This window comes from Microcebus murinus, chromosome 2, assembly GCF_040939455.1.
Source record: "Microcebus murinus isolate Inina chromosome 2, M.murinus_Inina_mat1.0, whole genome shotgun sequence".
Classification (NCBI taxonomy): Eukaryota; Metazoa; Chordata; class Mammalia; order Primates; family Cheirogaleidae; genus Microcebus; species Microcebus murinus.
This window is the reverse complement of record NC_134105.1, coordinates 9,493,482-9,506,043: the sequence shown is the minus strand read 5'-3', so window position 1 is coordinate 9,506,043 and position 12,562 is coordinate 9,493,482. Positions and strand designations below refer to the sequence as shown.

The following is a 12,562-nucleotide window of genomic DNA, read 5'->3' as shown; positions in this document are numbered from 1 at the left end:
ACAGCACTTTTGGGGTAAGAGTGTTCAAAATACAATTGCTGAGAAATTTTAAGTTCCTTGATACAAAGACATGTCTGATATTTTACTAAAGAGACACCACTGGAGTGAAGAGGTTCCTTGAGCCTGACTCATAGCAGGTGGGAATAATTTCTCTTCAGTTTAACATCTACTGGCTTTATAGCAGCTTATCTCTACGCTCAGAGAAGAAGATTATAAGTTATGGCTCCTAATATCCATACTCTAAAATCGATGGAGGCAGAAAGGCATCTGAAAACACACATGTCCACGACTCAATGTCATTACAGTACTTCTGGCTATGCAGACCCCTGCCCTGGCCGCAGGCAGTGCTGGGAGGCAGCCCATGGGGGGCTCACAGAGCTGCCCCGCTCCAGCCACGGCCAAGGCCTCCTTTCTCTTTTCTTGGAAACCCACATGCAGAACCCCCACTCATCTTTTCCTTTTCAACCGTGGCCAACAAACTGTTGTGGGGGATACCCCCAAAATATACTTTTAGCCACTTACTCCCAGAACAACCATGAAATGTGAGATTGCTGGGAACTAGGCCTCTTTCAAGATGCAGGGCTAGAAGCTGCTGTGGGCTGTCCAGTGTCAAGAGCATGCGCCAGGGCAGAAGCACAGCAGGGCCAGGGTGGTGGGGCAGGGCGTGGAGCTGGGGGACAGGCTCAGGAGGGTCTATCCAGGTGCTGCTGCAAGGGTGAGCCCTGTGTTTCTCCACATAAGAGACAGGACAGGGAAGGGTGAGGTGAGCACGTGACAGGGACGACAAAGGAAGAGGGAATGAGCAGTCTGTTTTAAATAGTGCGGCATTCAAATGAGGAAAAAAAAAAAAAAACAACCAAAGGAAAATATAGTTTGATCGAGGGAATTCAAACCTGTGGTGTTTTTCACTCCTAGGTTAGAACAGGACAAAGGAAAGATTCTTCTAGCCATTGTTCTCGAAGAGCAATCTAAAATCTATAATCTGTTCGCTGTGATAGTTTCAGTCCTGAAAATACCTGTTCACAGGGGCATGTTAAAAAGTTTGAAGAGTTCAAATCTCTTTTTGAAATCCTCTCAGTCTAGTTCAGGCCATGATGGGATATAAAACCTCTGTAAGGAGCCTTCCAAGAGGCGTTCCATCCATAAGGACAACTTGCTCAATTTTTCTTTGATGGCCCTGGATCCAAGGCCATGGGAAGATTTCCCTCGAGATTCACCCAGGTGGAGGGAAGAGTCAAGATCCCCGCACGATCCCAGGGCTTCCTCCTCTTCCACTGTTTTTTGGGGCTTGAAGAGGCAGAAGTATTTCTTGTGGCCATTCAGAGCCAGCACATAACCAGTGTAGTCACGTTCCATGAAGTGCTTATCATACTGGTTTGGGATCGGGGCTGCATCTTGAGCAAATTCTAGTAAGTATTCTAGCCATTCTCTGTGTTTATCTAGACTCAGGAAGGAGAAGTGTAGGCAGTTGCTCCTGTAGGAAGAATAGAATGAAGTTTCAATATATTTCTAACACATTTAACTGCAGAGAAAATAATTACCCCAGTGAGATTTCTAATACTAGGAAAAGGCTTTGTGTTGGATGGGGCCTGAACACAGAGAAAAATGAAAGATTTCTGTGGGAGCCAGAGGGCCTCTATAACAGCTGTGACACTTCAGTCACCCATCCCCCCTCCTCTGCTAGGTATAACTTATATCACTTGCACTGTCTGGCTTCTGGAAAATACACAGGGTTAGAGAACAGTTTTCTGAAAGGGCTCAGGGAATAACATTGAGTTCTAGCTCTTCTGTTCAGAACCAACAGAACATGAAGTCAAGTGAGAAAAGAGGTCCCTCTCATGATGGCTTTGATGTCTGGGTTAAAAAGGTCACAGCCAACACCTAGCTGCGTGGATAAGGCCCTGATCAGCCAAAAAGGAAGAGGGGGGGCAGTTCTCCTCCAGTCCTGTCTTTACACAAACATGCAGGCTTCCTCCCTCACATGTGCACACGCGCGCACACACACACGTATGCATGCACACACACTCACCCAGTGAACGTGTAGACCTCGAAAGCAAATCTCTGTAGTAGGCTGTTCTTGGTGGAATTTGACAGGATGAGGACCACGTTCATGTGGCCCGGCCTCAGGCGTACCAAGTTACTGGTGTATGTGACATCTGTGAGTTCAGTCACCTCCACAAAGCCTTTCTTAGGAATCTTGCTGTGGAGAAACATTGAGGAGTTAAGATATTATCTGGATAGGGGAACACTATTACTTTAAAAAGGAACAAGTAGAAGAAAATGCTACGTTCTAACTAGACTAGATATGTTATTTAACATTCCTGAGCCTCATACATCGGCAAGCTGGGGCAGACCCTGACTTGGTGATCCCTGGCCCACAAACAGCCTCTCTGATGCTGCCTTGCAGATGGCGAAGTCGTGTGGGGACAGAATGAGGCCGGCAGCCATCATGCACTCTGTTCTGTCTCAGAGGCCCTGGCAAGAGGCCAGGCTGTGTACTCACGACTGATCACATTCATCAGCAGTTATGGTGACAAATCATCCTCTGCTTGTGGCAACTCTACCTGCTCCCTGACGTGCTTCTTTGCTTCTTGCCTTCATTGTTAAATCTGAGGCTGGGAAACGAAGTCCCAAAGTGTAAGGTAAGTCAGTGCTGTTTCTAAATACCTAAGGGCCTTAGTAAACACTGGCCGGCAGTGACCGCGTTTGACGCGCAGATGAACCGCAGTTCTTCTGTCTACTATACATCCCGACACTGCTTTATTGGCCCTTGGTCACTGCTGAGGGGAGGGGAGTTTGGGGTTAGTCAGTGAAACCTGCTGTTTTCTTTGGTGAAGCTTGGCTCAGCCTTCCCAGCCTTCTCATGGGCGTCCTCTTTACCTGGAGGGCTTGATTCTCGCTCATCACTTGCCTCGCTGAAGTAAAAAAAAAAAAAAAGGAGTTTCACACAAAAAGTGTACAAACCACCAGGGAGGTTTGGGACTCACCCCTCAGCGTGGCGCTGAGAGGCGGCGGCATTTACCTGAAAGCCTGGACCATGACGGTGCCGAAGAGGACGAAGAGGCCGGAGAAGATCAGGGACAGGAGGGGCATCATTTCCCGCCTAAAACCGAGTTAATAAACTTATTAGCTTGACTTGGGATGTTGTGATTTTAGGTTTCTTCTCTCCAGCTCAAAGAAGAAAAAAAATCCCCAAAAAACTTTCACACCAATAAACACTTTCTAATTTCATGCAAATAGAGGCTTTTTTTTGGTGTTGGGTGGCAGAGGGAAAGGTAGAGATTGTTTCCTCAGTGTTCTAATTCACAGACAGCTTATTCTATTCTATTCTATACATTTATTTTAATTATTATTATTTTTCTTTTTTTCAGTGTAGATGGGTCATGAGAGATATTTATTTATTTTAGAGACAGAGTCTTGCTCTGTCATCCAGGCTGGCATGTAGTGGTGTGATCATAGCTTATTGCAACCTTTAACTCATGGGCTTAAGTGAAACTTCTTCTCACTTAGCCTTCTGAGTACTGAGGACTAGTCTGGCTAATTTTTAAACTTTTTGTAGATAGGGTCTTGCTATGTTGCCCAGGTTGGTCTCAAACTCCTGGCCTCAAGCAATCCTCCCAAAGTGCTGGGATTACAGGTATGGGCCACTGTGCCTGGCCTCACAGACAGCTTATCCTAAAATTCTGATTTTATATCTCAGTATAATAGGCTGTGTTTAATAAATCCTGCATAAGGAAACAATAAAAGGGATAATAAAGGATTTAAGTTATACACATGGAAGTTCTTTTTTTTTTGAGACAGAGTCTCACTCTGTCGCCTGGCCTAGAGTGCCGTGGCATCAGCCTAGCTCACAGCAACCTCAAACTCTTGGGCTCAAGCAACCCTACTGCCTCAGCCTCCTGAGTAGCTGGGACTACAGCATGTGCCACCATGCCTGGCTAATTTTTCTATATATATATATATATATGAGTTGGCCAATTAATTTCTTTCTATTTATAGTAGAGACGGGGTCCCGCTCTTGCTCAGGCTGGTTTCGAACTCCTGACCTCGAGTAATCCGCCCACCTCGGCCTCCCAGAGTGCTAGTATTATAGGCGTGAGCCACCGCACCCAGCCTCAGGCTGGTTTCAAACTCCTGACCTCCAACAATCCTCCCGCCTTGGCCTCCCAGAGTGCTAAGATTACAGGCATGAGCCACCGTGCCTGGCCCACAAGGAAAAACTTTCTGATGTTGAGGTATCAGTGACTAAAAAGGCTGTGGAGAGTTCAAGGTTGCAGTGAGCTATAATGATGCCACTGCACTCTAGCAGGGGCAACAGAGCAAGACTGTCTCCCAAAAAAAAAAAAAAGTCTGAAGTCTGTGGAATTATGTCCTAAATTTTTATCAATTTTATTCTACCCAGAATAATTCAGATGTAGCCCAGAGGGGTGGAGTAGGGTGAGAAAATTGATCTTTCAAGATTTCATTTAGGATTGGTGTTCTAAATTTTGTTCACCACAAACCCTCACCAAAGGCCTGTGGTTTCTTAGGCACTGCACTGGGTGCCAGGAATCACAAACATGAATAACATGTGGTTCTGTCCTCCAGGAAGTCATGGTCTTATTGGGGAGTGGGAGCAGGACAGCCCTTCTCTGATTAATTCACTGACTCATTTGTATATCTGTACACCGGACTCCAGTGAAGAGCAGTCATGGGTGACGCTTTCCTAACCACTGGGAAAGGGTCAGCCAGCAGATATAAAAAAAGTGAAGTGACTACAAGAAAAAGGGGAACAGTTGTTGAAAATGTGTAAACATTCTTCCACTTGCGCATATCAAGCATACACTGAAATTTAAAAACGATGGATTCTTTTCAAATAAAAACAATTATACCAGTATTAACAAAGAAAAAGAAATTCAACCTAGCAGTATCCCTACCAGTTGTTGTAGAACATATTGCTCCAGCAGTATGAGATGTAGTCAGCAGCAGAGTAGAGCCACCGAAGGAGAAAGACCTATTGAGAGAGAAAATGGACGATGGTCAGATCTGAACCCCTCACCCAGCAATACGGCGCTGCTGCTGGACCTCTGCTCTCGGCAGAGATCCATCACCGGAACCATGACCCAGAGCCCTCGCTGGCTATGATGCTCACAGGAGCAAGTTCATCGGTCAGGTCGGGAAGTACAGCTTCAGAGGACAGAAGAGCCGGATCTTTCCGCAGCTGGTCGAGATAACTCAAGAGGATGAATTTATCACTCTCACTTCCGGTCCAGGGATCTTCCAGGGTTTTATATACTACCCTTCCTCCTGTGTTGCGCCTTTCTAAGATAGACACCTGGAAGCAAAGGAGAGGAAAACCATTAGATGTCTCAAAAGCATGCAGTTGTTTGCTTTTTTTTCAGGCAGGATGGGAAAAAGGATCCAGTGAAGTTAGCAATGAGCTCAAAAACAAATGCTGATGAATCTAAAGTATTTGCAAAGGATTTAAATCTTTCTGACAAGAGAAATTATTTTTATGATGACTTCTCAAAGATTTTGTTAAAAATTAAAACTTGGCCAGGCATGGTGGCTCACGCTTGTAATCCTAGCACTCTAGGAGGCCAAGTTGGGAGGATCGCTTGAGATCAGGAGCTTAAGACCAGCCTGACTAGAAGCGAGACCTCGTCTCTACTAAAAAACAGAAAAAATTAGAGCTGGGCATGGTGGCGCGTGCCTGTAGTCCCAGCTACTCGGGAGGCTGAGGCAGTAGGATCGCTTGAGCCCAGGAGTTTGAGGTTGCTGTGAGCTAGGCTGATCCCACAATACTCACTATAGCCCAAGCAACAGAGCAAGACTTTGTCTCAGAAAAAAAAAAAAGTGGCAGGGCGCAGTGGCTCACACCTATAATCGTAGCACTCTGAGAGGCCAAGGCTGGCGGATTGCTCAAGGTCAGGAGCTCGAAACCAGCCTGAGCAAGAGTGAGACCCTGTCTCTACTATAAATAGAAAAAAATTTAATTGGCCAACTTATATAGAAAAATAATCAGCCGAGCATGTTGGCGCATGTCTGTAGTCCCAGCTACTCGGGAGGCTGAGGCAGTAGGATTGCTTGAGCCCAGGAGTTTGAGGTTGCTGTGAGCTAGGCTGACGCCACGGCACTCACTCTAGCCTGGGCAACAAAGTGAGACTCTGTCTCAAAAAAAAAAAAAAAAAGTTAAAACTCTTTTTTCTCAACAGACTTTGTTCTATAACCTCTGACTTAATATTATAATAAAGGAAAACTTTGTTTTTAAGTGAGATTTTCCACGATTACCAAAATGATGAAAAAGTCAAAGAAGAAGAATTTCATGCTTCTGCAAGGAGCAATGACAAGGGAAGAGAAAGGAAGGAGAGATAATTAGGATGAAGTGTAAGAGGCAGGAGGGGAAATCTCCAGAGCATATTACTGGTGGCCTAAAGAAGACCTGCAGGTCTAGGACCCTGCAAAATGAGACGTGCCATCAGGAAGAACTAGTGAAGGGACTGATGCACGCCAGCATTTACTGATAGGAAAGATGCTTTCTGTGGAGGCCTGAGGCTGAAACCTAGAATGCGAAAGGACCAGGGGAAAGACTGTTTTAAGAGTAGGCTTTCAAAACAGGCTTCAGAGATTTCCACACTTCTTGGAATCCGTACACTATGCTCCCAGGGAAGGAGGAAACAGAATCCAGTGCCGCGTGCTCTGAAGAGCCTGGGATCAGGAAGGATCTGCAGCTCACCACTGATTTCCCCTGAAACGCCTCGCCGTCTGGTATCAAGGTGCTGGCAAACTCGTGCTGCCGATTGCTGTAGACGTGCACAAATCTCACGGTGTCTTGAGTGTTTGCCAGAGCAAAGGACAGGAAAGCCTCGAAGGGTTTGCTCAACTTGGTAGCCTCAGCAGTCAGTAAAACCACACAGTACCTGTACAACACAGAAAAGAGAAAACTTTGCAACCAATCTCTGAGGGCAGGGCCAGCACCCGTAATGGCAAGTGGAGGTGAAGAAGAGGAGGTGCTCATCTTATTGAAATGAATTTTGGACAGGGAAAGCCGATGTCTCTAATGAGAGAGGATTTTCAAGTCATTAATGACCTGCTTTTTTCCCAAATTGGTGATGTTTTTCCCAAACCAAATGTCTTCACGATGTTTAGGAATTTCTTTCAAGGCATGGGTCATTGATTCCTTGATGCAGCAGGGCCTCTTAGAAGCCATGTGTTCTATTTCTTTCACCACAGGGAGGGCTGATCTACTCTGTCTCAGGCCAGAGGCCACTAAGCCTCATTCTGAAAGGCTTCCTTGGCAAGGTTCCAGTGGAAAGTTTTGCTATTTATTGATTCACTCATTCATTCATTCCTTTCCCCAAATATTTACTGAGCAATAACTATATGCCAGGTAGATAGACAACATTCTTGCCTTCGTGGAGTTGATATTCCAGTGGGGAAGACAGAAAACAAACAAAAAGATATATCATGACAGGTAACAAGTGCTATGAAAAAAAAATGAAGGAAAAAAAGGGAGAGAGGGAGGCCAGAGTGGAGTGGGAGTCATAATCCATTAGACAAGCTGGCCTGGGAAGCAACACCTGAGGGGACGTTTGAGCAGGGACCTGAATGAAGTGCACGGTGAGAGGAAATGGTCAGAGCATCCCAGGAAGGGAGAACTAGTGTGAAGACCCTGAGATAAAGAGTGACTTGATCTGACTCGAATTTTTGAAGATCACTTGGCTGATGTGTGGAGAACTGTTTGGTAGGTACAAGATTGTTTGGGAGCAGGGAGACTAGTTAGGAAGCTGCCACCGTGGTGGCAGGTGGTCTGCTCTAGGGTAGCAATGGTTAAAAAAAAAGTGAGAAGTACGTGGATTTGGGGTATTTCTTGAAGGCTTTGTAAACAACAGTCCTTACAGTCAGGATGTTCTCTTTTTATGTCTAATAAAGAAAGTCTAAATTAAAGTTATTCTTTCTTCTCTCTTAGACTATAAAGGAGTCTGAAAAGTCTAGAAACACAGGGAAATTCTTTATTTTAAACAATATTTCAGTTGTATTTTCAAATAATATGGTCAATGTTTTCTCCTATGTCCAAATACCTTTTACAGATGAAATAGCCCTAAATTTAAAGCCATTGATTCATTTATCTCAGAAACATGTAACAAATATTTTCCCTGTATTTCCAGAGTTTTCAGGTATTCTGTATAATAACTCTTCACATAGTTCATTGAATAAGTTATACCGTAGCCTTCCCAATTCCCAGCTAATTCAATTCAGTACTCTATACTTCTCAACTTTTTAATTATTATACTGGCTCCTTTCCAAGACCTCCAAAGACTCATGCTGCATGCAATGCTCTAGTAGGGACAGTAATTCTCTTATACTCCATGCTTCTTTAAAGTGACACTTGGCTAAAGTCAGCTCATCCTTCAGGTCTCAGCTAAAGTGTTATATCTTTTTTTTTGAGACAGAGTCTCACTTTGTTGCCCAGGCTAGAGTGAGTGCCATGGTGTCAGCCTAGCTCACAGCAACCTCAGACTCCTGGGCTCAAGCAATCCTTCTGCCTCAGCCTCCCGAGTAGCTGGGACTACAGGCATGCACCACCATACCCGGCTGATTTTTTTCTATATATATTAGTTGGCCAATTAATTTCTTTCTATTTATAGTAGAGACAGGGTCTCGCTCTTGCTCAGGCTGGTTTCGAACTCCTGAGCTCAAAGGATCCGCCCACCTCGGCCTCCCAGAGAGCTAGGATTACAGGCGTGAGCCACGGCGCCCGGCCTAAAGTGTTACATCTTAGGGAGATCTTCTCTGACCTCTACACCAGGCTGGCATATCCAATAATCTGGTGCTGTGGCTCCCTGGACTAGTACATTCTACTATCATTATGGTCGTTAATATTTGGTAAAATGATGAATAAATTCTGACTGTCACAGGGTAGATGTTTAATCACCCTGTAGTAAAATGCAAAATGTCCTCTCTGTTGCAATGTCAAGTAGAGGCAAAGCCTTGAGTCCTTACTTCCTCTGTCGGTGAGACCGTTTCACGGGGCAGAGTTCATGGAACAACTTCTGGTTGGTGAGCCTGGCTGCCAACAGATACTTGTTTTGGGCGATGAAATTGTCAATGGCTTGCTTTTTCATGCCTCGGGCCTAGAGAAAAACCAAGAAGCAATGGGTTTTTATTCAGTTTTCTAACTGCAAATGGGCTTTACTTACAAGCTTGATAAATAATGTGGCTGACCTTTGCTAAAGTAATATAACCAAATAAGACAGACCTGTTTGAGCAAATAAACACGTGGTGATCTATTTCAACAATGCAGGGCTGAAAGCAATGATGTGGGTATTTCGAGTCAAAGGAAAAATCAATAAGTATTCTCTTTCCACTGGAGAATTTTTGTATAGTGTTCTATGATGACAAATTTAAAAAGTCAATCATTTTGAATTTTAGGCAAATTTATTTCTATTCTATTTATTTATTCTATTTATTTCTATTTCAAATTTATTCAGGATTTGTACCAAATTGAATTAAAAAATAAACCACAAAGCAACATGTTACAACATTAAAGGCAGACTGTAAAACTGCATGATGACCATTTTGTTATTACTAATTTTCATATATTTCAAAGGATTGAAATCATATAGAGCAGGTATTCTGACCACAATGTAATTAATCTAAAACTCAATATAAAATGCAAACCAGAAATATAAACATTTCCCTTTATGTATGGAAATTAAGAAACACACTTTGAATAAAAAGAAAACCTATCAGATTAGAAAATGTTTTGATGGGCCAGGCGCGGTGCTCACGCCTGTAATCCTAGCACTCTGGGAGGCCAAGGCGGGCGGATTGCTCGAGGTCAGGAGTTCAAAACCAGCCTGAGCAAGAGCAAGAACCCCGTCTCTACTATAAATAGAAAGAAATTAATTGGCCAACTAATATATATAGAAAAAATTAGCCAGGCATGGAGGCGCATGCCTGTAGTCCCAGCTACTCGGGAGGCTGAGGCAGACGGATTACTTGAGCCCAGGAGTTTGAGGTTGCTGTGAGCTAGGCTGACACCATGGCACTCACTCTAGCCTGGGCAACAAAGCGAGACTCCAAAAAAAAAAAAAAAAAAAAAGTCCCATGGGCAGAAGATCAAAATTATAAAAATCAATTGTATTACTTACTCCAGCAAACAGAAATGTAATAAAGAAGATACTCTTTCAATAGTATTAAAAAATACAAGGTACCTAGATATAACCTAGGAAAAAAATAAGATTTTTCCAGAGAAAAATGATAAAAGTTATGAAGACATACTACAAAAGACCTAAACAAATGAAACATATGTTATGTTTATAGGCTGAAAAGCTCAATTTTATATAGACCTAATCAATTTAACACATACTTCCCCTACACAAGGCCATGAAGATATTCTTCTCATAGAACTTCTAAAAGTTTTATCACTTTTGCTTTTTATTACATCTATCCTCCCCGAATTGATTTAAAGAATCAGTACAAACTGAATAAAACCCAAATAAGTTTTTTATTTATTTGTTTTGATGAAACTTGACAGAATTTAAAATGTATACAAAAAATACAAAAGACCAACAGCCAAGATGCTTTTAAAGAAAAAGCCTCTCCCCAAATCCAAAAAACAAAGGAAGAGATTCACTTTATCAGATCTTAAGATTATTTCCAAATGATTTTTTTTTTTGAGACAGAGTCTCACTTTGTTGCCCCAGGCTAGAGTGAGTGCCATGGCGTCAGCCTCGCTCACAGCAACCTCAATCTCCTGGGCTCAAGCGATCCTCCTGCCTCAGCCTCCCAAGTAGCTGGGACTACAGGCATGTGCCACCATGCCCGGCTAATTTTTTGTATATATATTTTTTAGTTGGTCAATTAATTTCTTTCTATTTTTGGTAGAGACGGGGTCTCGCTCAGGCTGGTTTCGAACTCCTGACCTTGAGCAATCCGCCCGCCTGGGCCTCCCAAAGTGCTAGGATTACAGACGTGAGCCACCGCGCCCCGCCCCAAATGATTTTAAATACCTAAATATAAAAGGCAAAGCTATAAAATGTTTAGAAGCTCTATGAGAAGAATATCTTCATGACCTTGATGTAGGGGAAGGATGTCTTAAACAGAAGCAAACAAGAACCAATCACAAAAGGAAAATATTGATGTGAGTAAATATATTAAAAGAACTTATGTTCATCAAAGAGACACCAAATACAATATATTCATAGCAGCATTATTCAAACAATTGCAAACTGGAAAAACCCAAATGTATGTCAATAATAGGAGGGGCAAAGCTGCTTCTTTTGTTAACTCTTACATGTATACAAATAAACTTTTTTTCTCCTGTTTAAAAAAAAAAAAAAGAAAACCAATAGGATGGACAAATACACTATGGTCTATTCCTATCATGCAATTTTCAGTAATGAGAATGAACAAATATTAAGCTCCACAAAATGACATATATGAATCTCAAACATGTAAATTAAGAGAAGCTAGACACAAGATATGTACACTGTATGATTCCATTTGGATAAAATTCAAAAATATGTAAAACTAATCCATGCTGTTAGAAACAGGACTGTACTGACCTTTGGGAAGGAGGTAATTAGGCGGGAGGGAGAAAGAGGGAATCTTCTAGTACGATGACAATATTTTGTTTCTTTTTCTTTTCTTTTCTTTTCTTTTTTTGAGACAAGAGTCTCTGTTGTCCCAGCTAAAGTGCAGTGGCATCACCACAGCTCACTGTAACCTCAAAATCCTGGGCTCAAACAATCCTCCAGCCTAAGCCTCCTGAGTAGCTGGGACTAAAGGTGTATGCCGCCACGCTGGGCTAATTTTTTCTAATTTTAGTAGAGAGAGGGTCTTGCTCAGGCTGGTCTCAAACTCCTAACCTCAAGCAATCCTCTAGTCCCAGCCTCTCTTACTGTTAGGATTATAGGCATGAGCCACCACATCTGGCCCAATATTTTGTTTCTTGAACAAGTGATGCTAGCATGGACATAACTCATTTTGTGACAATTCTCTGAGCTTTACACCTGTGGTTTGTGCACCTCTCTACATGTGTATTGTATGTCAATAAATAATTTTAAAAGGTGGGTACTATAAAAACAGTGAAAAGGGCCAGGTGTGGTGTCTCACATCTGTAATCCTACCACTTGGGAGGCCGAGGCAGGAGGATTGCTTGAGTTCGGGAGTTCAAGACCAGCCTGAGCAAGAGTGAGACCCCATCTCTACTAAAAATAGAAAAATTAGCTGGGTGTGGTAGCGTGTGCCTGTAGTCTTAGCTACTAGGGAGGCTGAGGCAGAAAGATCGCTTGGGCCCAGGAGTTTGAGGTTGCTGTGAGCTAGGCTGATGCCACGGCACTCTACTCAGGGCAACGGAGACTCTGTCTCAAAAAAAAAAAAAAAAAATAGTGAAAGACATTCCATAGAATGGGTAGAGGTATCTGCCACACATATAAACAAAATACCAGGAGAAAAATACAGAAAAAAAGGTGAGAAGATATAAATAATCCTTACAACTCAATAACAAAAAGGCAGATAATCCAATAGAAAAAAATGGGTAAACAGACAAATATGTCACAAAGAGGAAACCCAAAGT

General features: G+C 42.9%; 1 protein-coding gene across 2 annotated transcripts in view; it reads right to left on the bottom strand.

The window, feature by feature from the left end:
• Window positions 1-872: 872 nt before the first annotated feature.
• The window catches only part of DNAJC16 (DnaJ heat shock protein family (Hsp40) member C16), a 35,392-nt gene continuing 23,702 nt past the window's right edge, over window positions 873-12,562 (bottom strand). For both annotated transcript variants that reach the window (XM_012763041.3, XM_012763043.3), the window contains 8 exons: window positions 8,983-9,113; window positions 6,716-6,899; window positions 5,132-5,314; window positions 4,917-4,993; window positions 3,023-3,103; window positions 2,817-2,915; window positions 2,030-2,200; window positions 873-1,474 (listed from right to left, as the gene is read on the bottom strand). In XM_012763041.3, the coding sequence (XP_012618495.1) occupies window positions 1,075-1,474; window positions 2,030-2,200; window positions 2,817-2,915; window positions 3,023-3,103; window positions 4,917-4,993; window positions 5,132-5,314; window positions 6,716-6,899; window positions 8,983-9,113 (1,326 nt within the window). In that variant the 3' untranslated portion in view covers window positions 873-1,074. The remainder of the gene's footprint in view (window positions 1,475-2,029; window positions 2,201-2,816; window positions 2,916-3,022; window positions 3,104-4,916; window positions 4,994-5,131; window positions 5,315-6,715; window positions 6,900-8,982; window positions 9,114-12,562) is intronic.